Source organism: Sphaeramia orbicularis, chromosome 4 (assembly GCF_902148855.1).
Source record: "Sphaeramia orbicularis chromosome 4, fSphaOr1.1, whole genome shotgun sequence".
Classification (NCBI taxonomy): Eukaryota; Metazoa; Chordata; class Actinopteri; order Kurtiformes; family Apogonidae; genus Sphaeramia; species Sphaeramia orbicularis.
The window spans coordinates 37,585,189-37,612,719 of record NC_043960.1 but is presented as its reverse complement, the minus strand read 5'-3'; the positions used below and the strand labels follow the sequence as shown (position 1 = coordinate 37,612,719).

Sequence of the window (27,531 nt, the reverse complement as noted above, 5' to 3'; positions counted from 1 at the left end):
CTAAAAAAATATATTTTATGGTATTTTTTTTAGGACTAATGGTATTATTTTCTGAAAGTATGAAGCAAATCAGAAATGGCCAGTCAGGAGGATTCTGGTTTCCAATGGACTGATCCAAAAAAAAAAAAAAAAAATAAATTTGCTATTATTATAGTAAGTTTTACTCTCATTAGGTTTTAATGAGAGTAAAACATGAATACATTACATCATTTGTAAACAACATTCTGCTTTTTTTTTTTGCTTTGTAATCAAATGCAAAGTCCCATTTTACTTAATGGTATATTCTGCTACAATTCCAACCACAGAAATTCCATACTGTGCAATTAAAGACACTGCCATTACCCAGTGAAATATGTCTTAGTTTCTAATCTGCATAAGGCAACATTTATACAACAAATCTGCTAGTGATGCTTCAAATGCTCTACAAGTGTTTTGTAGCTGATATGATGATGGTCCCCATATGTCGATCAGTCTGGTGAATGTGCTGATCGTGTGCAGCCGGTCGTCCTGGCGGTCAGCAGGGCCAGACAAGGATAACTTTCTCAGCTGCATCAGGTTTACACTGTTAAGATACAGCTGCTTCTCCCTGGAGCCATTCGGGAGCCAACTTGAAACAGGCTGCACTAACACAAACCACGCACAGCAAGATTTACAGCCCATGCTGCCCAAAAATTAATTTAGCTTGAAACATGTTTAAAAAAAAAAACAAAAAAAAAACAGAAACAGTCAGTTTTCACATATGGCACTTGTTATTTGCTGTAGTGGCAGTCTGAAGGATGCCTGAAGTGGTTTCCAATAAGAGACGCCTCTGTGGTCCAGGAAATGACCCGGTCCCTGGCCTCCAGCTGGTCTAACCTCACTACCAAGACTTGGTAGTAAATATATCAAACTATGTTACATGGTTCCAGCCATTCTGTCTACACCGTGAGGGTCTGTGAGCACACGCATGCATCTTGATAATAAAACTGCCCACAGACAAGTGGCTACTGTAGTCTGTAAGTCTCCTTTAAAGTTAATGTGGAGCCATGAAGCAGCTCGGCGTTCACTTTAATTTAAAGCTGTTGATTTTTTTCACAGAATAGGAGAAGTAAACTAATCCTAATGTCGCAGCCGACTCAATGATACTGAAATGCAATGCTGACAGGCAGAGGAGCGAGTGAGGAGAGCTGGGTTCATGACAGCACAAGAGATGGAGAAAAAGAGACTTTCAACAGTGTTTTTTTTTATTTTTCTCATAAGTAGCTAATGACGTTTGTGGTTTCCTGACAGAGAACATTCAGCCTAGAAAGATAGAAAAATAGATCTGTGTGAATATGTGAGCTGCAGACATCCCAGCAGGGAATTTTATGAGAGTTTTTGAGTAAAGTGTATAAATAAGTACCTGCATGGAGGCAGGTATGACTACCAAAAGCTCCTACAGAGTGCATGGCCTGATAAGACGCCTCACTCATCCCCAAATCCTGTCACCATTAGCATAGCTGCTCCTCAGACTGCAAGCACTGCTAAATCCTTGCCCCAAGCACCTGCTGAGAGCAGCTACCTCTCCTGTCCTCTTTCTGTCCTTGCTAAATGAAAGTAAACTATGTATTTGGCTGGTGGCAGGTGGAGTAAGCGCCTTGCTGTGTTAAGCCCCATTTCATTGCTGTCAAGAAGAGCAGCTGTGGATCCCGTGGTCCTCAGCTCTCAGTCAAATCCAAAGGGCTAATCCACTCAAATATAAACCAATTGCGGAGTGTTTACCAACGGACAAGATGACCAAAGGAATGCCGCCAGCTCTAAACTAGTTGTTCCAATTGTGATAAAGCTTAAGAGGTTTATGCCATCTGTGTGTGTGTGTGTGTGCATACATGTGTGCTGGAAAGGGAAAGTGTGCTGTGTTGCTGCCAAGGTTGGAGGTAGCTGAGTTTATTAGACCACAAACACTGACCTCAGAGGTCGCCGGGGTCACGTTGCAGTCACAGCGGGGTCATGGGCCTCACAGCAGAGACACGGAGACTCTCACTTGTGACAAATGTGAGGAAGCTGGGAGTGAAAGCTGCCAGACGATTCAGCTGCAGAATGAGTGACAGAAAGTTTAGCATGCAGACAAGGATAAGTATGTGGAGAGAGGAGCAGCAGGTGAAGACACCCACGGGCATATAGTAGCTCAGACATTAATCACACAATGTATGCTTATTATATACTGACACTGCTACATGTACACCCCCAGAGGATACTATTTTGGTGGATATTGTATTGTGATTGAAACTACAGCTATTTTCTGTGTGAATTTTCAGAAAAGAAATCCAAAACCAGAGCCAGGGTGACAGAGGTCTTAGCTCTAATTTAAAGGATTTGGCAGTAATGTTTTAGTGATATCTGGATGGGTTGCAACTAACTAAATCTTTTTCCCTTACAGTGACTTAAAAAAATGTCTACCGTTTATTTTATTCATTCTGGAAAATAAGGCAGATGACAGTAATACTTTAAACCTTAAAGAGGCTATAAGTAGTATTTCTACTAGAGGACATTAAAGCTGCGTATGACATCCGTCACCAATTTTTCTGTAAAACCCGAGTGATAGCCTAAGTATCACAAATCCGTTAGTCTTTCCGTGATTATGCACCTGAATTACTTCCCCCACGGTGAACAACTTCGAAGTTGACTCCATCACAAGCAGTCTGTTTGTTTATATATCAAACCAAAACCAAACTGCCAGTCTGGCCTTTTCGGAATCCCACGCAGCCGCAGTATGACCGCTGCAGCAACAAACATGGAAAAACTTCATTGTTTCTTGCTGCTGTGGCTGCGTGGAATACAATGTTCGTTCCTCATTCATGACTTTAATCAGTTCAGACTATACTATCCAATCCAATCCAACTTTATTTGGAAAGCCCTTTAAAACAACCGCAGTGGACCAAAGTGCTGTAAAGAAGAATAATTAAAACCAAATTAAAAGAATAAAATACAGAATAGATTAAAAGATACAGAACTGTACAAAAATGAAAACAGTGCTGTACAGAAGAATAAATAAAACCCAAATAAAAGAATAAAATACAAGAATAAATTAAAAAAACAAAACAAAACAAAACATAAAAAGCTATATAATTAAAAACAATAAAAAGCAGGAACAATAAACCACTACCATATAAAAACAATACAATAAAAATAATACATTCAAACATCTCACATGGTTTCAAAAGCCAAACTATGACTGTTCTGATGTTGTTTGGACGATTCCAAACAGAATTTTCTTCCAGTAATTGACAACACCAGCCATACATAAAACAGAGATTTTGTTGTGCTTGTTTTGTCTCTAAAAACAGACTTAAGCTAACACAGCTATAATGTAAACTATCAGCTACTGCAGTGACCTCTGTGAAAACTGCATCATAGTATCTTCAAGGAGAAAACTTGAAGATACTGCAGATTTTTGTAAACAAAAATCAGACTTTATTCATTATAGGATACAGTCTGGAGAAAAGTAATACTAATTTGTTGGTGTTTTTCTGGTACGCAAATTTTATTGATAGTTGTTTTTTTTGTTGTTTTTTTAATATTAATACTACATGTAACCCATTTATTGATGATGTTGACAACATGTCAGCTGATTTTAAGGCATGAAATCAGAACAATTCAAATTTTTACACATTTCATTTTGGCAGTTATTAGGTCTTTACTAAACCCCACAAAGTCTTCATTGCACACTACTGTCTGTGCTCTCTAACAGTTTTTCGTCACCCTCTCACAAAGTTTCATGAAAAATGAATCAGTGGCGTTTGCGTAACCATAATAATAAACAGAAAAACAGACAAGAGTGCTCATGTAAACAAACAGTAATTGCTTCACAGCACTTGCTACAATGACTTTTATGCCTGTTTTCAATGTCTGACACATTTTTGCAGCTTTGTTTGGACTTTTTACCACAAATTTTGTGCTGCACATGTAGACATTTCTGGTATCGACATGTTTTGATTGGCTTATTTTTTTGTAGTTATTTTATCAAGTGTGATACTGCTTGAACAAGATCTTTTTTTCCTTTTCTTTCTAAACATTGACTTCACAGTGTGTGGGAATGTACTGCCATTGTGAAGGTACTACAAACCCAGCTGTTTGACTTTGTATGTAATGTAAAAGTGGGTCACGCTAACACAGGCTCGTATTTAGAGACTGGCAGAGACATACTCAGAGATATGGCACAGAGCACTCTTCCTCAGTCAGCAGAAATGTCAGGGTAACTAGGTGGTCAGCTCAAATCTTTCCATTTCTGTTACATCCACTGGAGCAGCTTTTTCTGCACAGTCTATTTGCAGGCTCAGACAGGCTCACTGCTTTTACTTAAACCACCTTACCAGCTAGCAAAAGAAGATGGAACCCTAAAACGAAATATGCAGGAAAACTTTGTGGCTTAAGAGGTCCTGACCTTAAGTCTGCTGTTGTTTGACGTGCCAAGAGGAGAAAGTTCATGAGCTGGTCAAATAAGAAATTTAGGAAATGCATTGAGTTCTGTGTTGACTTTATATTAGTCGGGTCAAAACGGGGTCGGACGCATTTATGAAATAACAGCTTAACCACGTGCATGTCCTTCACACCTAAATACACATATACATGAGGCCCGACGGCAGAGACATAGGATCCTCCACTGGTTGTGCTGTGATTGGATTTTGCAAGAGGTGACTTTGTAAGTTATGAGCCAATAAGTAAAGGCTGTTTAAGGCTGCTGTGGATCATAAAAACTAAATAAATCTTGTAAATCTCACATGTTTAACCTTTTTTTATGACAAACACCCTGAATCCTAACCTTTTAGCACATGCACTACATACTCATTTCACAAACACAATGCGCAAACACACCCAGACAAACAGAAAACATACAAGCCACAGGCTTTGCATCATTTAAACAACCTGGAGCAGCCAAGAGAGGAGAAGGAGAGAGGAGAAGCTGCAGCGTAAATAATTCCCCCTCCTCTGCTCTATCACAGGCAACAGTGCTGGGCTTTGGCTGTCAGCCACTCTGACTAGGAGGCCTGTTGCTATATTCATTATGTTAATGCTGAGACAACGCTGAAGCAGCCTGGATGAGATTATGCCTCACACTCTGGTCCACTCAATGTTTGGAGAACGCTTGAACCCTGACCTGTTAAGGAGGGGAGCACGGACAAGTGTGGGGTGATTTTGCACTTCTTGGCCATTTAGCTGCTGTGCTGTCCTGCAAGGTTGAGTAGTAGTGGGAATCTTCAAACAGAAAACAGGAAGTGGGAATGAATAATTCAGGACATGGCTCTACCTGTGCTCTCATCAAAAACACATTTCGCAGATGCACACGCATAAGTGTAAACACTCATATCCACATACCCTTAAACATGTATGTTCACACATACATGTCAGCTCCACCCTGCTCAAAAAAAGGATCAAACTAAGAGAAAACAAGTAGCTCAGATTGGAAGCAGAGCTGGCCCAGAGATGAGATCGATATTGCAGCAATAGCACGGCTACGGCAGATTTACAGATTAGCCTGTTCGGAGCATAGCCCTTGGATGAAGCCCATGTTTTAGATCCATCCCAGCGGATACCAAGGCCGTGATCAGTATGCCAACATCAGCTGTTAGCTTCCTAGCCCACCTCTCATTTAGTAAGCATTTTTTACAGGCTCGTCCAAGGTTACTGCAGAATTATCAGCAGATTAACGGCACGAGAAAGCACTCTTTGGAATATCATGAATAGATGCATGGTTTTAGGTTCTTGATCATGTGTAGGCAGTGTGTGGGGGTGTGCAAGCATCAGTAAAACAACTTGATTAAATCATCCATTAATTCAATTTTAAGCTTTTGAATAGGACTGATAAGAGTGGAATAAGGGCCCCGCAGCAAATTCAATGCAGCAAGTCAAGTTTAATGAGCGGAGGCAAAAGGCAAAGGGGAAATATGAGACGCCATTATGCAGCCGGTCCTTCTTTCTCATATATATTGGCAGAAATAGAAGGAGTAGTAGAGCTGTTACTTAATCTCCATGGATTTGATCATCTTTAGAGGAATATGTGTGTCTTATAGCTTCACGTACAGTGGCAAGGTTATCCAAAAGCTACCGATTTTTTTAATAAAACCACATAGATTCAATATATGGCTGAAATATTCATACTCATAGTTTGGATTAAGTGCGCCGACTGGATTTCCTCCCAAAAAAAAATAAAATAAAATAAAATTGCACCGACCAGCACTGTCCTGAGCTAGCAATAATACCAAGGCTGATATGAACTGGTATTCATGGGATTGCTTAGTGCAGTGTCTTGCGTTACCTTAAGCTTTAGATAGTGCTCTGTTGGCTAACTGCCACTCTCACTCCCTCTCTGTCTCTTAGGGATGACCTTTTCCGTGTGGAGTTGGACATCGTTGCAGGAGACGAGATGTTCTACAGTAAGGTGAGCACCTCCTGCTAAGACAGCCATAGCATTTACACTCTCATGGGAACTTATTACATGGTTTTTAAGTATGAAATGTCATTTTCTGACATACCAAGGTGCAAATGTAACAGTAATATGCCTCTGTGTGGTATAGAAAAGAACATGGGAGTCTAACAAGAATGACATCAGGATCTGCAGGATGAAGGGCAAACACGAGGTAAGACACTGCTGTGCATGTTGTTTGAAAAAAAAAAAAATTTTTTTCTTTGGCTTAAAAATACCTTTTGCACCACAAAACCAATAATTTTGACCATTTTTTGATTCTCAAGTTACATGTTTTTTCCCTTCACTTTCATATTTCTCTCTCATGTATTTCTGAGCTGGTTCTTGTATCACTGACTGTAACATGTAGTCAACAGTGTCTTTGTGCAGGACAAGATTGTTTGATACACAACTATAAAAACAGAATGAAACACCAATATCAATTGGTCTACAATTTTTTTTTTTTTTTTTTTTTTTTTTAGAAATTATTTGCCTCAGAGGTAAATAAATGTGCAAAATGTTACGTATTTTAATAAGATTAATTGGAACACAACTGACAAAAATGCTGGTTTGCTGATGTTTTCAAGGTATATGATAAAGTGTTATTACACATATATTGGTTTATGTACATTTATAGAACAGATTTGTAAATCTTCCACTAGATAGAACATGTAAAGTGAATGTACTGTAATGTGCAGACAGTGTTTTGAAGTAGATCTGGGAGCTCTGAGACAAATATTCCTCTGGAGTAAAACCCATTCTCCAGTTAATGCTCGAATTTCACATTTTGATCCAAGACTGTATCTTGGAAACTTCAGCCAACCAGCATTTATGACTTGATTTTTCTTTATCAGTCCCTCACACATGGTAAAATTTCACTACTTTTACTCTGGAAGTGTTTTACTTGTAGACCATTAAACTAATTTTCTATTCTGATTAGGTCTTAGATACATTGGCAGAGACATTGTTGATTAAGTATGTAATTGTGAATAATATAGTGATCTGATACTTTATAGAGGTATATACATTTCTGGTGCTCGGTTCAATTCGCTGTAAACTGATTCAACACAATGCAGTTTCATGTGATACAAATAGAAGGTGTAATCAACAGGTAGGAAATAAGGAATTAAGAAACCATTTTTGCGCTACATGGTTGTTTTTCTAGTACTGCAGCTCAGTATCTCATTTTCTTTTTTGATTTCTAAAAAACTCCAGTTTTTCAAAAAAAAAAATTCTTTGACCAACATAGAAATATAACCAGACCTGGATCTGGTTTTAAACCAGGTCATATTTCTAGTTCTGTTCTCATTTAAGCATTCATAACACACCTCAGTAGAAGCTTAAAACTTTGCTTACTGGCATAAGACTTTGCTGCAAACTTGGTGTGAATTGATCACTGACAAGTGCAGATGAGAGATGTACTTCAGAAACATTTCAGAGAAGAAGGATCAATCTGCCCAATAAATTATTAAATTATGGACTCCAAATTATTGATCGCATTTGTAAATAATAAAGGCATAGGCCCTCTACTCATTAATATTTATAAAGATGCAAAATATTAGAAATGATGGATCTGAATTTCATTCTAATTTGTATGCGATTCACATATTTTCAGCTGTCGTAGTCATGTAAAACTTTTATACAGAAGCATTGTGAACCCATAATATATTCACTTGTACATAACAGAAACAAATAAGATTAAAATTAAAATACATTTTTAAAGTATTTAATATTCAGGGATTCAGAAGAACAGAACACAATTAAAAGCCAGAGAGTAAAAGTTGGTCTTGTGCATCTTAAATACATAATAAAGTCTGTTTAATGACCTCTGGCTGTTCCTGAGCTGAGGAAATGCTACACGAAAAAATACTCTGCAAAAGGCCTCATCCAATGTAAGGTTTGTTGGTTTAGTAAAGTTATAATAACCACACATATGCACTTGTCAGTCTCTGTATTAAGATTCAGTCAGATTTATGTGAAGTTTGTACAGCTTTAGATTCATTTTAGGGTAAAAACATCTTCTATAAACTAAAGGGGTCGTATTTAGTGTGACCTCCATTTGCACTTAACTTGTCTTTAACCCTTTTGTTCAGACAATATGAGATTTACCGCATTACTGTTCTGATGTTTTATACCAGGTTTTATTCAACATATGTCAGATTTTTCTAACTGTTTGTGTTGCTTCTTGTCATGAGGTCAGAGGTTGCAATAAATACTGACTTTAACCTTTAAAACCCATTTAGTTCAGTCTATCATGTGTCTTTTAAGGCTGAGTACATATTTCCTGTATTTTCTTGTTGTATCTGAAGAAAAGAGGGCAAAGGTTGGGGAAACTTGTGACTGAAAGGTTGCTGGTTTGACTCCCCAGACCACCCCCCTAGTCTGCATTGTGTGGTGTGTTCCTGCATCTTCTGCTAGTTATGGGTTAAGATCACAGGGTCACTTTCGGTGTGCGTTGTATGTTGCATGTGCAGTGTGAACTGCCCAGTGTTAAAGATTCTTCTTCTTCTGAAAAGAGAATGAAAAATAAATATGTATGCTCATTTCAACCCTGCAAAAACAAGACTTTTGAACAGTACTGTATACAACCATAGAAACTGCCCATTAGAGTCTATGCTATGACATACTATCATGTATTAGAATATACAGGGTGTCCCATAAGTCTCCATACATAGGAAAAATAAACGTTTCTTGACATAAACCATTTTTATTTATATAATATGCTCTATATGACTGCCATTTTGTCGGGAACACATTTCAATGCATGTCCTCCACTGCTGAAGAACTATAAAGAAGAAATATTAAGAAATAGATGTTAGAACCATATGTATTATGTCTCCTATGTATGGAGACTTATGGGACACCCTGTAGAATAGAATAGAATAGAATAGAATAGAATAGAATAGAATAGAATAGAATAGAATAGAATAGAATAGAATAGAATAGAGGTGGGACCTTTCTGTGTGAAGTTTGCATGTTCTCCCCGTGTCTGCATGGGTTCTCTCCAGGTACTCCGGCTTCCTCCCACCATCCAAACACATGCACTGATAGGTTAATCGGTTTATCTAAATCGCGCATAGGTGTGAATGTGAGAGTGATTGTTTGTCTCTATATGTCAGCCCTGCGATCAACTGGCAACATGTCCAGGGTGCACGCCGCCTTCACCCATAGGTAGCTGGGATAGTGACCCCCACGACCCTAGTGAGGATAAAGTGGGTTCAGAAAATGAATGAATGAATGAATGAATAATATAATATAATATAATATAATATAATAGTGAAATACATTCTCTTACACAGGTATGCCTCCACATTATGACAAGTATTCAGCCTGGAGCTTCTGGTCTGTTGTACCAGTCTTTTGATTGTCATGCCTGCTGGCACAGCCTTAAAAAGGGGCTTTAATCTTTTGTCGTCTCACAGTCCCTGTTCATCGAACCCATTATGAAGCCACACACACATTGACATCGATCAGAGAAGAGGGGCCACTCCTACCTATACAAATCTTGTTACACTATCATGAGTTAGGAATGTGGTTTGTGCCCTCAGAAAATGCAGGTGGGTGTCTGGAAACCAAAGCAGTGTGGAAGAGATGGGGCAAAACATCCCAGCAGCCCACGCATGAATACCTCTTATATCTGCAGCACACACATTCATAGCTGCTGTGTGCTTCACACAAGCAGCCTGGACTCAGTGTCTGTGGGTGCAGGTGTGGATGTGTGTGGTGGTGATGGTTGTGGTTGGCGGGGGAAACATGGGCTCTGTCCCCTCAAGGCAGAGAAAAAAAAATGACTTATTTAACACATTGAGAGAACACCTGACATTAAATCTTTGTGAGACAGTGCCAGACGGAAACACAATGGAGAATAGAGGGACGGAGACAAAATGCTGAGAAGAGGAGGAGGAGAGGAGGAGGTGGAGGAGGAGAAGGAGGAGGAGTGTATTGGCCCCTGTCATTGGGCCCTGAGGAGAGCTGTGGGGCTGACTGAGATATGAAAGGTCTTCTTGCCCCTAATGACTGAGCTGCCTGGTAAAGCTGTGAGTCACACGGCAATGTGAGGAAGATAAGAACCCTGCCAGGTCCTCTCAGTCAGCTCACTGGGCTCAGACGCATATGAATGGATGTACACACAAACACACACACTCTCATATACGCTCTATACACACACAGACACACACCTAGAGTATAACTAATATGATTTTTATAAACTGATGTTCACACTTTTTTCTGATATTCAATATGTTAAAATTTGACTGGAAGTGTAATTTTTTTTTTTTTCTAAAGCATGTGAAAATATATTGAGAAGCAGAAATGAGGTAATCTCACATGAAGTACTTGGGTGGAATGTACTCTATCAGGCTGCATCCACATGCTAATACAACTTTTGCTGTATTTACACCAAGCATCCACAGAACTCCAGCATTTTAGGATCCCTCAGAGGAGACTTGTGGAGATGGTGCTGACCTTGTTTTAGTCAAAAATCCATGGTGGTGTAGCATAGATGGACCCATGTATTAATTTTCTCTTGAATACCTATATTTGTCTCTCAGATTCAGTGCATCCTTTTTGTGTATGACCTCGACCACCAGCCATTAAATCAACATCGAGTCTGAAGTTCAGGCAGTTGTATTTTTGTTGTGTCTTGTGCAATTAAATTCCTACATTTCTCTGATGTTATTTAACCCTTTCATGCATAGTGTTCACTATAGTGGACAGATATTCTCAAGCTGTTCTCTTATATACTCATGGGTTTAGTTGTTTTAATTCCATGTCCTCCTGAGACCCAGTAATGCATTTTTGTCCTCTGTAGGGGACTAAAGTTTGACAGTTTTAATAAAAAAAAAAAAAAAAAATGCTGTTCATTGGAAAGGACATTCCATTCAAAAATAAGTAAATGAAAATAATTTTTTAAATGTATCTGAAAAAACTTGCATTGTGCAGTTTCCTATCAAGATGACTGTTTAATGTAAAAAACCTAAGATTTTCACTTTACTGGATCTCAAGAGGATATCAACCAACACAGTAGACGGCCAACCAGCAGTTTTTGACTTTCTATGTTAGTGACTCAAACTTGGTAAAGTTTCACTACTTTTGTTCTAAAGCCAGTTTACTTGTAGCCCTGTGTCATTAGAAGTCTTATATACTCTATATATTTGCTATTTTGGTATTTTTTATGGAAACAATGAGCAGTAAAGAACAATTCATCATAAAATCAATACATGTGCTGAGGATTATTTATGTTCCTTTTGTTCAGGTTTAGTGAAATATGATTTAAGCCGGTCTGGATACAGAGAATTTCTTCATCAGTTTAAGTTGCATTATAATTTAGTTATACATTAATTAAGTAAGACTTAACTAACACCTAACATGCTCCTGACTTCACTAACATGAAAATCTGGCTGAGTCCACAATGGCAGTAATCTTCATGAAAGATGATCCTCCATTGTTTTTAGAAGATTAAATTTAACACCTTCATGCATGAATTGTGAGAACCTTAGTCAAGATTTTTTTCTTCAGTGTTTTTAATCCTCCTTAGGCATGAAAAAAACAATGCGATCAAGTTTTTTTTTTTTTTTTCTATGGAGTTACAAAAATATACATGCATTTAATTTTTGGAGTAAAGAAACGTGTTTACAACCCAATATCAGAAAGTGATATGAAAACAATGAAATAAAAACATTTTTAATGCTGCTAATCTGATGTCTTCTCACATTTTAACATATTCTAATGGTAGTAATTACTCACTTTATGGAGATAATATGCAAAAAACTTCTTGTCTAACAAATAACAATTGATTTACACTCAAACATGTTAGTGCAGATCAGGTTTATCAAGAACAGCAAAGTTACAGTAATGGTCTGAATTACAGTGTATGGGATGGTGCATCAGTGCCTACTGTGTTGGCTGATATGAAACTAAAACAATAAAACCCATGAATATACAGGAGAACAGCTGGAGAATAACTGTCCACTGGAGTGACCTATGCATGAAAGGGTTAATACTAAGGCTGTGCGTAGTAAGGAATTTAGGAGAATAATTTTAACCCATAAAGACCCAAACATCCACCAGCAACCAAAGTCATCTACTGATCTAAAATGTTTAATACCTGTTGATCCGCTAATCTTATCAATACGTGAAAATAATTGGTGGAAAATACAGGTTGCCGTCTTGTCATGGTCATTAGATATGACCCATTTGGACGCTCAGAGGCTCCATAGTGAACATGGAAACACCGTCATCTTCTAAAACATTGATTCACCAGTAAAACCCATGGAGTTGGGTCAATGACAGTGGATGGAGACACTTGTTTTTATGGTCAGAAAATGATATGTTTTGCTGAAAAAAGTCACCTTTTCTTCTGTTTTCTGTGTTTGTGATATAATAACCCTCAACTTTAGTCTGAGTTTTTATGAACATCTACAGGGTGGGGAAGCAAAATTTACAATGAATATTTAGTTGTTTTTTCTCAGCAGGCACTACGTCAATTGTTTTGAAACCAAACATATATTGATGTCATAATCATACCTAACACTATTATCCATACCTTTTCAGAAACTTTTGCCCATGTGAGTAATCAGGAAAGCAAACGTCAAAGAGTGTGTGATTTGCTGAATGCACTCGTCACACCAAAGGAGATTTCAAAAATAGTTGGAGTGTCCATAAAGACTGTTTATAATGGAAAGAAGAGAATGACTATGAGCAAAACTATTACGAGAAAGTCTGGAAGATACTATTAAAGAGGAATGGGAGAAGTTGTCACCCGAATATTTGAGGAACACCTGCGCAAGTTTCAGGAAGCGTGTGAAGGCAGTTATTGAGAAAGAAGGAGGACACATAGAATAAAAACATTTTCTATTATGTAAATTTTCTTGTGGCAAATAAATTCTCATGATTTTCAATAAACTAATTGGTCATACACTGTGTTTCAATCCCTGCCTCAAAATATTGTAAATTTTGCTTCCCCACCCTGTAGATGCTCAGTAAAGTAAATATAGGAAAATAGTTCATTTTCTCTGAACCCCCCTCCCACACACACAAAAAATACAGAGGATAATAATATAATAAATGTGATTAATCATTTAAGAAATGTTAAATAGGGAGGAAAATTCCTTTGGGAGCTGCCACAAAAGTAGCACTGGGTCTTTATGGGTTAAGATGGTGATTCACACATTCAGTTATGGATGCAATTGGTTTCTAAACATCTTGAAAAGATGCCAGAAAGACGTGGATAAACAAAGAAAGGAGGCCAGATTCTCATGCTACACCCCTGTATGAAAAAAGTCTGTTTGATTCTCTGTACTTTTTTTCCCCTCAAGATTTTAGCCATTTTAACTTAACAGAGTAATATTATGTGCAAATGTTTCTCCAAAAAAAGTTCTTCCCTGACACTCTTTGCAAAGGCACCATCTCTGCTTATTTGTAAGATTATTGTGATTAGTTTAAATACATCTACCAAGCCAGAAAGATAATCCATAATGAAGGGTTCAGCCTGCACTGCTACATAAAAAAGTATGCAGGTAGGTGTCTCTACTTGAGACTACTTACCATGCGCATCCAACATTACAATGCAGTCCTGAACAAGTATAGTGACACCTCTATGACACAATGTCAGCAAAAAAATCTACATTTTAAAGATAAACTGTGGAGTCAAAACAAATACATGTTTCCCATCCGAGCTAAATTCATGCATTTTCTTTCTCATACAGTATTTCAGGCTGGTTTTTTTTTATGATTTGTTTGTTTATTTTGGACTGTTTACTTGCAGTCTGTTTCGCTGTTTTGCTGGTGCATTGCAGCTTTGGCTCATTAGTACCACATGTCAATCAGAGAAATAGTGTGAAACCATTTGCAGCAAAGCTCATGAACATGTGTATCCTTTTACATGAGAAAACATCCAGTCATTTAGTCCTGTGGGGTTAAAAACTCCATAGAGGATATTTAAGCTTTTATATGTTCATATATTTTGCTATGTGAATCTGATGACTATGTGTACAACCCATTTTCTGTTTATTATGCTGAAGGAGAATACTTCTCTTCAGTGTGCAACATTTTTTCATTTTTTCCGTATATTGTATTTCAAGTGGTCTGAGAGGAAATCACCTCCTGTAGGCTTTGTTAACAGGTGTTGAAATCTACCCCGCAACACAAGCTCATAGGTGTCTTCAGGTTAAATATCTGATGTATGTGACGGCTTTACTTACAGATCACTGCTAAGATTGTTTCAGATGCAGCTCTACTGCTCTACTTCATGGATTAACACAGAAACAATGCGGCTGTTCCCGTAAAAAACCTCATATGATCTTCTTCTATATTTACTCGTTGGCATTTTTCCACCGACTTCTAAAAACTCCACCTGATTTGTACTTATAGTCATTTTCTTATACGAATCTGCTACTTTTTGCATGAAATCAGTGACCTTCTGTAACATATTTTACTGCGTCACATATTGGATGTTAAGGAAGTTGTATGACAATTTATAGGTTTTAACACAGGCTTTGAAAATGCCCTAATATTGTAATGTCTTGACATTACTATGTGAGCTGCCTTTAGATAACAGTGTTTCCCATTAATGATATATAGACTGTGGTGCCCCACCATTGTCTATTTTGCTCCACCATTGTCTTATAATGAACCGAAAATATTGTGGCAAGCAGAGTCTCACTTAACCTTTAAAAACCTACAACCCTTTTGTGGCAACTTACAAATGATTTATTCTCCACATTTAACCTTTACTACAATTTATTCTAATATTATCCTCTGTGTTTTGCATTTTGTAAGTAAAATCAGGTGTTTTTGTACATTTGATTTACTGATGTTCATAAAGGCTTGGAATAAATTCAAAGGTTATTATATTAGAACAGAGAAAACTAGAGAAAACGTGTCTTTTTCAGCTAAATATATCATTAGCTGTTTTACTGGTTAATCATTGATACAGAAAAATTATGTGTTTGTGTTCACTATAAAGACTCTGAATACCTAAATAAGTCATACCCAACCATCATTCCAAAAGAGCAATACGGATTATTCACAAAGTTGGCTAGCAGGAACCCACAAACTCATTATTCTTACAGTCAAAATTACACAAATTTACAGAAATTGTGGACTATCAAGCAGCTCAAATAATGTACAAAGCTAAAAATAATGTATTACCAACAAATATAAAGAAATTATTCAGTATTCATGAGGGGGGTTATAATTTAAGGGGGGAAATTAACATTAACATTAATATTCATTTCATACATACGACTAGAAAAAGTTTTTTTGTTTCAGTCAGCAGAGTGAGACTGTATTTTATGTGTTTTATATGTACAGGGTGGGGAAGCAAAATTTACAATGAACATTTAGTTGTTTTTTCTCAGCAGGCACTACGTCAGTTGTTTTGAAACCAAACATATATTGATGTCATAATCATACCTAACACTATTATCCATACCTTTTCAGAAACTTTTGCCCATATGAGTAATCAGGAAAGCAAACGTCAAAGAGTGTGTGATTTGCTGAATGCACTCGTCACACCAAAGGAGATTTCAAAAATAGTTGGAGTGTCCATAAAGACTGTTTATAATGGAAAGAAGAGAATGACTATGAGCAAAACTATTACGAGGAAGTCTGGAAGTGGGGGAAGCAACAAAAAACGTACCAAAGCTTTTATTAAAGCTCTCAAATCCAAAATCCTTAAGGATCCAACCAAATCCATGAGAACAATGGCAATTGAACTTGAGGTAGACAACAAGACCGTTAGAAATGCAGTAAAATATGATTTGAAGATATAAATTCTCATGACTTTTAATAAACTAATTGGTCATACACTGTCTTTCAATCCTTCCTCAAAATATTGTAAATTTTGCTTCCCCACCCTGTATGTTCTTACATTAGTGATTTATGGATGGTTTTAGAACTGACTTTTATGATGTGTTTTATGTATATTTTTAGTGTAGATGTATCGATGAAATCTCTATTGTCTGTATTTTCTGCTGCTGCTGTCTTGGCCAGGACACTCTTGCAGATATTATTTTTAATCTCAATGAGTTTTTTACTGGTTACATAAAAGTTCAATACAATAAATAAATCAGCAAGTAAGTTATGAATCTAACAGGTGCTCTGTGCATGTTAGTGTGTTTAATTCAGTGACAGAACCTGGTTCGTGGTTCCTTTAATTCTTCTCAGAGCTGTTTGTTAACTCTCACATCAGGCATCTAATTTCTCACAAGGTGTAAAAAAAAAAAAAAAAAAAAGCAAAAAACTGAAGAACTGATACCTTCACAGACACTGACGCAACATCCATGTTACTTCCATGTGAGATGCGCTAAACACAGGCAGAAGTGAAAGTTAATTACTGTGTTAATTAAGAACAGCTAACAGTTTCATTTATTTGTTTTTGCCATGCACATTCGGACATACAGGCGTCCATATATGCAGGTGTTATTTTCACCGACATTAATATTCAGAAAATTATCCATGCGTATGTTGTTGTTTTTATCTGCTGTCTCTGTTTTCCCCTCTGACACACGAACAGAATTAAAAACAGATTCTCCACCACCCTATGTGTCATCGCACTGGTTTTGTGTGCGACTTCCTCACCTCCCTCACCTTCCTCTTTTTTTTTTTCTCTCTCTCCTCCACTTCACCTCCCTAAAATGTCCTGTTCTGCTTGGGGGATGGTTGTGTCAGATTGTGATACATTTGCCACCTAGTAATTGGTTTTGTAATTAAATGTTTCTGCTTGGTTGATCACAAAGGACATACTATTCTCCCTAATTAGACTGGAAATTCAATATTCTAATTCTTTCACCTTTTTTCACCCCCCCGTTGACCAAATGACTGCAACTGTGGGCTTCACCGTCATTCATTCTACACATTGTCACCATGTTTTGCTCCATCCCATGCTTTCTGTTGTTTCTTTGTTCTGCATTTGCCCTTTCCTTTGTCGCCTTCTGTCTTTTTATTTCCACCCTTTTACTTTGTGCGGAACCAAATGAGATAAAAAGTACGACTTCCCTTGAAGGTGGCTTCGTGCCAGTGCATCAGGCCATGTTGCACGGACATGCCAACAAAGACAGCTCCATACAGAAAGCTTTTAAAGAGCAGTTGTGCATCGTTAGACGCAGCACTTAGTGAGATTGTTTGATCAATACTGGCTAAATTGAGCTCTCTGAGGAGCTGGGTTTTTAGTGGGTCAGATTTAATGTACAATAATTATAAGATGCAAAATTATATTTTGTCAGGATGAAGATCTAAATTAACTTGGTGTTATCAATGAACACTTACAAACCCCTTCATCAGAATAAAGTGATGCCATTGTACTTCTCTGCAAACCAATTTCAGAACCAAAAGTATATTTCATATCAACATTTTGTGTGTGTCATTGTGTTTTAACCAGCGATGGTGCTTTTTATCATATAGCTCTGGTTTTACATTCAGGAATAAATATGGAACTATTTAACAACTCTAGACACTAAGTCAGGAGAAGATACCAGGGCTTGGACTTTAAAGATATGACTCAGAACGTACAGTATTTGCTAATATTTAAACTAAATCATGATCAGTTTCAGTGTTTTTAGTGTTGAGGTCTTTGTCCTTAGTGAGCGTTCAGGGCAGCACTGACATCAGGGCTTGTCATGGGCTTCTTTTGGTCAAAGGACATGTTCTGGTATCCTATCTGTTTAGCCCATTTTGGATTTATTTTTAAAATAGGTGTGTCTGGTTCAGTAAAATACATAATCATGTCTAGAAAAATCAACTTGGACCATGTTCAGTGAGTCATGACTCAGGTGCTGAAGCTAAACAGCAATATTGAGCATCTCCAAAATTGATTCCTTTTATTGTGATAATGTCTGTAATACTAAGTCTGGAACTGTTTTGTATTAATAGTGACATGATTTGCTCAACTGGAAAGGAGTTCCATTAAAGCAACAAATACTTATGATCATAATAATAACAAACATTTGTAAATCAGACATGTTTAGGTGATCAGTTGGGATGTTCCATTCAGTTCTGCATGTGATGTATCAGTTTTAAACCTTCGTAGTTTGCCTTCAAATTGAACATCTTGCCCTCCTCATAGATTCTACAGCTCAATATGTTTTATGTATAAATATAGTGTGTTTAAAACCTCTTTAGCCCTATTGGCCCACCCGTGAGCTGAAAAAATTGTATTAATATTCATCTACTATAAAAATATAATAAATCAGGACAATGGATGTTTTTTCAACTTTTGCTCAGAGTTTAGACCCTAATGTTAATAAAAGTACATCAAAAGTGTATTTTAGTGCAAACTTTAATGTTCAGACATGATTTTTAATCTTTGTGGGGTGAAATATACGCTATTAAAAATCTCCGACACGAACAATTAATTTATGCATATCATCGTCAATCCAGACGAAAAAAAACAGACGAGGATAAAAAATTCTAATTTCTCTTTTAGTTTGTTACAGTTTACTCAGGCATAGTAATAGATACAATATTTTAGACAATGGGAATAGATTCTGTGAGGTCTCTAAATGTCCATAGACACCAAGAACATCCATATGAACCTTATTATTGTGAGGTAATTCTTCATTTACTTTGGGTATGTCTTTTTAAGCGTTTTTCCCCTGAAAATATGGTCAGGGTTAAACAGGTTAACATATTTCAAGCAACAGAATCTACAAGGTGGGCAAGAATGTTCGTTTATATTTTAAAAGTCAAACCTAATGATTTTGCTGTATTTTCCAACATGATATTCAGATGAGTTCAGGTCAAAGGTCACTTTTGGTCATTATATGGAGCTGGATACATATTAAAGGCTCTATTTAAGTATTATAAGCATGAATGATATAGAAGTTAATAAAATTGCATAAGAGCTTTAATGTGATTTTTAGAAAATATTGCTGGTGCAAGGTGATGGCACATGGGGGTGAGTTCAGCATCTGGAGGTTTAGATAGTTGGAGAATATTAATATATGGCATCAGAAGATGGATCCTTCTTGGGACAAGTGGTTCCAGGTACAACAAACCCCACCCCTCGCATGTATTGTAGCTTATTTTGGCATCAATCCATCTGATGTCCTCATGCCGATGCGTGTGTTGATGTCAGCATATCAATTGCCTCTATATATGTGCCAAGTTTGAAGTAAATTGAAACAAAATTGATTTTTTTATAGACATTTGAAATTTCACCCATTATAAGTAAATGGGAGAATTATTTTTTTTTTTTCATCCATAAAAAATTTGAACTCTGACCTATTTTCCCAAAATGTAACCACATCTGTTCTGGGTCACTGGCAATGATCTATAATCTATAAACCCAATTTGGTATGAATTCAATCAGTAGTTTTGCTGCTACAGACATTTGAAATGTCACCCCTTAATATAAGTAAATGGGAGTTGTTTTTTTTTTTAATTCATAAAAAATTTTAACTTTAACGTACTTTTCCCAAAATATAATCAGATCTATTCTGGGTCACTGGTAATCTATAAATACAATTTTGTATGAATTAAACCAAACAAGAAGCAAACAAACAAACAAACTGAACCAAAAACAATACCCCTTTCCTCCCCTTCGGGGGGCAGGGTAATAAAAGATTCAGCTATTTCTGAGTAAGACTATGACATTGGGTCAGGTAGGTACAGAAAGGAGACAAGCCCTTTCCATGAGTTCAGTCTATCCCACCCCAATCAGCACACTGTGTTCATTTACCCACCTGCACCCCATGTTTTTCACCACCCTACTCACTGGCCTACACATCTATGACAAATCACATCCTCCACCTCCACAACCTCTTCCTGAATTAAACAAAACATATTCTGTTGCATATATGTGTAATTGTTCTGTGTCATGTTTGTTCAGATGCTCCAGAGCTGAGTCACTGCCAAATACCAATCAACGTCACTCTGTATAAATGGTTAATTCTGACGTGTCCTTGTCTGAAATGGGAGTCAAAATGGAAGAGGATTTTGTGTATTCACCCTCCACCCCACTAACAACCACCTCTGACAGAAAAATAGAGTATCCTTCAATGACAAATGATACGTGTCTGTTGCAGAAGCGTACAATGGAATTTTATTGTGGCGACTCGACTGCATTTGCATGTGTGAGTGCTGTCTTCTCCGTGTACCGTGTCCCCAAACAGCCAAGTTCCTCACAAACCTGTTCCCCCTTTGACATTTGATAATGACAAGAAATTAATGATTTGGTTGTGTGCCACTCAGTCAGTGCTTCCTCTGCAGGTTGTGATACAGAGAGATTCCCAAGGGTTATTTGGGTTAAGTGTTGTGGTCAAAGACTGGGTAGTGTGTGTATGTGTGTGTATGTGTGTTTCCACCAGGGAGTGGAGCTTAGCTGACCCCACGATCTGTAGGTCTTGTTGCAGGTCGGCTCCACCGCTGAGGCTGCCACATGGCCGACTGGTCTGGAAAATTTCCATGGTTTTCTGTCTTTGTTCCTTTTTTCCTTTTTCACATATCCCTTTTCGTTTACCTCTCTTTTTTTTCTTTTTTTCCCCCTCCTATCTCTATTATCTCACTATCTCTGCCCATCCCCTTCCCTCTGGTGTCTGATGTTTGTTTGTGGCCTGTGGTGTGTTCACTCAGAATTACAATCAAACGGCGAAGAAGGGTTGCAGAGGGCCACGGATTAGCTTTAACATGCTGAGTAAGACCGCAACACCCCCCCAAACGGCGCACTGCTGCTAATTTGGTACCACTGTTAATTTATCCTCCGCCCACATTCACACGAATAAACACACACGTTCTTCCTGTCGTCAAGAGTCACTCTGTTTTCAGTCAAACATAGTACGTCAGGGTTTTTTTTCTGGAAATGACAGGCCTGTTGTTAATGAGTGAAGAGGAGGCCTCGCCAACCTTTGTGTGTTTTGTGTGTACAGTATTGTGTGTCAGTGTGAGTGTGTGTGTGTGTGAGTGGGAGAGTTCTGGCTCAATGGTGGCTCTTGGCAGCACACCGGGCTCTTCTCCCCTGGTCGCTAACATCAGGGGACCAGCCAGGCATGTAATGGAAACTTTGGAGATTTAGAGGAGTAGCTTGCTAAATATGACCCCCTGATGTACTACGTTAGATGGCTCCTTTTGCACCAACACCACTAAAGCAGTCCCTGATTGTAACTTATTACAGTTTATGAGAGAATGAAGCCAGTGATGATTCACTAACCATATGCACTGACCATTTCCTTAGTTCTCTTAGCTTAGCAGGAATGCTGATTGTAGCCAGAGGTAAAAACCCACTTTCATTTGGGAAAAAGCATCATCATTAGTACAAATGCTGAACCCTAACTCAATCCACATGAAACGGTTGTTTATCATGGCTAACTAAAGGTTTAGTTCCGGACAATAGATGGAAAGCAGATGCAGAAGGTGGAGCCTCATCAGTTTTAATAGTGTCTGACTGCTGCAGGTTGTTTAGAGCAGCTGTATTGTGCAACAGAGAACTTGTTGTCAAAGCTCCGACTGTGTGTGTGTGTGTGTGTGTGTGTGTGTGTGTGTGTGTGTGTGTAGGTGTAGGTGTGTGTGTGTGCTTGCTTGCATTAAAATGTGTATGACTGCTCTTGGATGAGGGGTTGTTTTTTTCATGCAGACGTTATGCGTGTGTCTGCATAAGAAAGATGTTTGTGCCTCCGCTGACAATCAAAGGGGCAAGTAATCACTCCAACATCTGCAAAGAAGTATAAAGCTGGCTTCCTTCTGCAAGATATGATGAAAAACCTGCTGCCTGCACGAGTTTAAAGAAATGCAGATTCACATATTTAAAAACTAGCTCCCTCATATGAGTTGTACTATTCCAATCTTCCTGGGTTCGTTGTCGCTCTTATTTAGGTAAACATTCTCCCTCCATTCACCACTATGGTCATATTTGCAGTGGGGCGCGTGCTCCTGTGTAATTCATCTGCTGCAGATTAATTTTTCAAAGGCTAGGCAGCACTGCCACTGTCAGTAAGAGGAGCAGGAGGAAGAGGAGGAGGAGGAGGAGGAGGGCTGCAGTCGTCTGAGTCTCGGGAAGGCATGCCAGCCTGCACAGGTGGCGTTTTGTCTGGATTCTGCCCAGGGAGCGAGGGAGCAGAGAAAAGGGGGAGGCAAAGAAGAGAAGCAGGAGGAGGCAGCTTTTGGATTTATTAATTATCGTTAAATTCAGTGGTTTGCTGCTGGATTCTTATTCTCCTGTTTTTTAAAATGGAAACTACAGTATAACCCTTATCCAAAAGATTGAATTGGACCCATACCTTCAAATTGCCTCTTAGAATTGGTGAATAACAGATAATGAAATGTGTGTATGCAGCAAGGAATGAATGCTGATATCCATAGAGTGCAAATGAATGTTGGAGGATGAATGTTTTTAGTGGTGAAATGTTTCCATTTTATGTCTGCCATCACTGCTAAATGTCTACATTTGTGCAGTGGTTTAAGGGCTCCTCTCAGTGTTTACTCCCCTCTCTGAGAGGCTGGCAGTTGGACTGGGTTGTTATTAAGAGTGCTTCATCTGGCTTTGTTATTATAGCTCTGACCGAGCAAGCAACTGACAGACCGCAACCCCATCGACAAACAGCATGCAAATGTTTCTCACACACGAGCATGCATCTGTGCTGTGACACACACAAACATACACATTTATACACACACATGGATAGTGTACATGCACCAGTTACAGATGAACACATGTATGTGGGGAAAATTAGACAAATATGTATTCTTAGATGTGGTACAAATACTGTTTTTGTTAGAGTTTGCAGGTGTCTGTACTTTGAGTTTTATTCTGATTTTATTACTTTTATTCCCTACATTTCAACGTGGATTTCTGTACTTTTTCTACATTTTCTTCCAAAATAGACTTAATTGTTATGCATTTTATTTGAGATGAATTCTTTTATTTTACCTTGCTACCTTTCCATCATGAATTCTGATCAAGACTTCAGCCTGATGAGATCAGACAACAAAGAACATTTCAATCCACTGGTGTATCCATTGCGCAATGAAAACAACTTAAAAGGCACAATCATAGAAAATATATATTTTCTAGTTCACTTGCTGACAGTCAAACTGATATTGACTGAACTTGGGAGAATTTTCTTTAATTTCTTCGCTTCCATTAATCATCACTTCCTTCACAAAACACCCATAAATTTAACACTGTTCTGATCCTCAGTCTATTGAAACCCATCATCAAAAATTATTAATCTTTTGTCTGTGCATGTTTTAACCCATTTGTGCATCCCTATTCTCATCTCCTCATCTGTATTTCTATACCTTTGTAAATATTTTTTTAAATCTTCCTTGTATCATTGGTATTTTATGTTATTGAGAGTGTCATAATTAAAGCAAATGGGTTTTACCCTTCAGTAATCTTGGAGTATAATAATCATTATTATTATGATACGTTGAGTGTATTGTATTTGCAGTTTGAATAGATTAATAGTCTTTTGTATGTTGTATTAATATGACATCAGGTTCAGGTAGATTTGCACAGAAACAAGTGATACAAATGTCCTTCAGAAACTTCAGTACATTTCAGAAACTTTTGTTTTTCACTGCAATGAAGAAGTTGAATAAATATTTCTCTTTTATCTAGTATCTATACTTGTAATGTGTGTACTTTTGCCACATCTGCTTCTGTCACTTTTGCTCTTCAGTTTGTCACATTGTGCTGCGCTATTAGAAAGTTACACCTTTCTCTGTACACCCCCCACAACACACAGATACTCACACTGAAAATACTTCCTGCTCTACTGGTTTTTTCTTTCCTTCTGAAAAATGAGAACCCTGAAGGAAGTGGAGTGGGAAGGCAGAGGGTGTAAAGGGGTGTCGGGTGGAGCATCTGGAATAACACTCACCCCTTGATCAAATTCCTGCTGTTCCTCTGATCTCCTACACACACGAACATACCATCATTTGACTTGTGTGCTATCACCACCTCTCCTGCTCCTCTTTCTGATGACATCAGTGCGATCGGTGGTCTCGAAGTAGACCCCGTTCAGTGTGTGTGTCTGAGCTGGTGCCATCCTGGCTGAGACCCTAATACTGTGGGGAGGAGCTGCTGGCTGTAGTCCACTGATCTACTGTACATTACCACTCAGTCTGCAGTCTGCACACCCACACAGGTGACACACTCTGGTCTCACACTCAAGTCTGTTGTTGCACTTACATTGACTTTTTCACTTGGAGGCTTCAGGCTTAATATTGACCACAAGATTTTTTTTGTTGTCGCAGTTGGTTTGTTTTGTTTCCCACGTGCTTTAAATGCATAACATTTCAGTTGTAAAATATGGAGATTGAGACAAAAAACAAAAGATTTCACTCAATCCAAATAGAGATAAAAAATCTGTACAGGTGATTGGTTAATAAGTGTGGGACCAGTGTTTGTGGATAAAATACCTATTTTTTTCTCTAAAAAGTTCAACTCTTGAACCACTAATCCTATCCATATGCTGTAAAAATGAAGTAAAGTGGTGTCATATGTATTTTCAGGTCATTAGTGAATGTGTTTAACCATTACATTCTGCGGGAATGATTCATCAAAGTTTCTTCATTTGAGCCAAATAAAATAGCTTTAACTTACACAAACTGTAGAAATAGCAAAACTCAAACTTCCTAAAGCTTTTGAGTTCACCCTCATAAACATCATAGTTTTACTGCTGTTTTTTCATTTCTGGTAAAATTTGGACTCAGACCAGATAAATCTTGATGTATGACAGCTGATGCCGATGCCTGGAGCTGAGCTAGAATAGGTTAGAAAAACAAAATCAATAGCGGACAGTCGGGCACCGCAGAAGGGTTAATCAGCCTCGGTGGGGCATTTAACAAACTATCAGTAGAATGTCTTCAACTGTGGCATGTATGAGACTTTTCACATGGAATAAGTGAATTTCATTCAAACTAATAGTTGAAAAAATATTCCCAAGTGCATTTTTTAGTTTTAATTTTGTGTTAAATTCCAAATTAATTGATTATTTATTTTGAGTTTGTTGATCAATAATTTCTTTTTCATTATTCCATCTTAGCTGATGAGTTCAGTGGGTGTCCAGTTTCTAATAACTACAAACTACAATTATTACTTTTTTTTCCTTCAGTTTTTTTTGCTAAATCTTGTAAAATAATAAATACTTTAACCATTTCAGACTGTAAATGTCCTTAAAGTCAGTGTAGAAAAATCATCCTCTGCCTGAAATTATCATTTTCCAGTCTCAAAACTATCAGCAACATTTTTACTCCTTTGAAATCCCTCTCCACCAAAATCATTTGTTCTTTTTTTGTTTGTTTGTTGTGTTTTTTTTTTAGTTTCTAAATCTTAAATCTTAAATACTTTAACCACTTTAGGCTATAAATGACCTCAAAATCAATGAGGAAGAATCCTTCTGACTGAAATCCTTACAGCTCATTTCCAGAACAAAATGTGTAAAGTTTATTTCAAGTCAATATTACTTTTTTTTAAGGAGATTTTACAGCAAAAAGGTCAACAGCCACTGCTTCAATAATCCAATCTATAAAAGTATGAATGCACAAATAGTCCAGATTGTGTCTGTCTCTTGAATAAATCTGTATGTCTATATGAACAGGTCTCACACTGTTAAAACACCTGCACCCACTAAGCTGGAGGCACAGAATGAGCAGCTGTGTGACCTGCATTTTACTGTATGTCAGAGGTTACATGTGTTTTGTCTACTGTAACTACCAGGGCACATAATACCTCTGCAGGTTTAAAAGATTGACTCCAAATTCTTTTTGTTTCACTGGACTGTTTTTTTTTTTTTTTTTCTCATATGGTATCATGTGGCTAATAGCTGTGGCAGCTATTAATGCCTGTACCATGTGGTTGTTTTCAAAGAGTGAGCCTGGATGAATGGAAGTGTGACTGTGGTTTATTTTGTCATTAGGCAGGCTGTAGTTTAAAGCCTCACGGTGGAGAAATTAGCCTTAAATCTGCTGCATATTTTTAAATGACTGAGGATTACCATCTGCCAGTCAACATCCGCTGTGAATGTGTGTGTATACGTATATGCCTGTGTGTGCCTGTGAAAACAGGGTAGACACTTCAAGTCTCTGCGGGTTACGTTCAGACTGTATGAATATGACTGACAGTGTTAATTTCACACATCAGGCAACTGAAAAGCTTCATTTCACAGAGGAGTTTGGATAATCATTCTCTGAAAAGTAAACCTAGCTTTAGCTCTATTCACTCTCAACACTTTGCCAGTTGTAACCCACCTGCATGATTCATATCTCTGTCACTTTCTCGCTCTTTTTTCTCTCCTGCAGGATGAATGTCGTAACTTCATGAAGGTGTTGCTCAGCAGACAAGGAGGCCTGTTTGTTTGTGGGACTAATGCCTTCAACCCTCTCTGTGCCAACTACACTGTAAGTAAACATCAACCAAATGTACCTACATGCATTTACAGCTCCCAGGATGAATTCTAATGACTGCTTTGACGTCACTCATCCATTTTTGTAGAAGAGATACCTCGCTTTTGTTGCACAATTAGTGCCTCTGTTCAGGTGAAAACTTACAGCTTGATTAGAGTTGTTTGTTCAGCACTCGAGGCGACGTTGACTTCCTCCCCAGGAGTTATTTATCCTTGTTGTCAGGCAGTTCCAGAGCCTTGTTTTCCTGAGATACAACAGTTGTTATTTCTCGGTGGTTAAACTTTGTGGTCTGCCGAGCTTGTTATCATTGAGAGTCAGAGACGGATAATCAAGAAGAACACAAAGAGGAGAGGAGTAGGGGAAGGAGGAGAGTATTCAGAGAGTAAGGGTGAGGACGTGACTTGTTTGCCTGGTTTGATTCCATGGCTTGAGGTAAAGAAAGCAGCCAGAGAAGCAAAGAGGCAGATTTTCAGAGACACCAGGGGTTCAGGCTGCCGCTGCTGACTGACCTGATTCAACCTGCGCTCTGTCCAAACTCCATTTGTTGAGACTCTGAAGGAGCTCACCTGAATCCTCCACCATGCAGCTGAATATGCTGCACTTCCCAACCAACCCCCTGTCTCACTCAATTACGGTAACCATTTCAAACTTGTGCAAGAAAAACTACACATAAATATTAATCGTCTGCTTGGCTGATTTCACATTATTCCACGGGAATATTAAATGAGGGATGAAGGCTGTTGACTTGGAGCGAGAAAAAAGTGAGA

General features: G+C 38.0%; 1 protein-coding gene across 1 annotated transcript in view; it reads left to right on the top strand.

The window, feature by feature from the left end:
- The window catches only part of sema6bb (sema domain, transmembrane domain (TM), and cytoplasmic domain, (semaphorin) 6Bb), a 184,705-nt gene that overhangs the window by 85,964 nt on the left and 71,210 nt on the right, over positions 1–27,531 (top strand). The window contains exons 4-6 of the mRNA XM_030132778.1: positions 6,337–6,397; positions 6,534–6,596; positions 26,660–26,758. Of these exons, the coding sequence (XP_029988638.1) occupies positions 6,337–6,397; positions 6,534–6,596; positions 26,660–26,758 (223 nt within the window). The remainder of the gene's footprint in view (positions 1–6,336; positions 6,398–6,533; positions 6,597–26,659; positions 26,759–27,531) is intronic.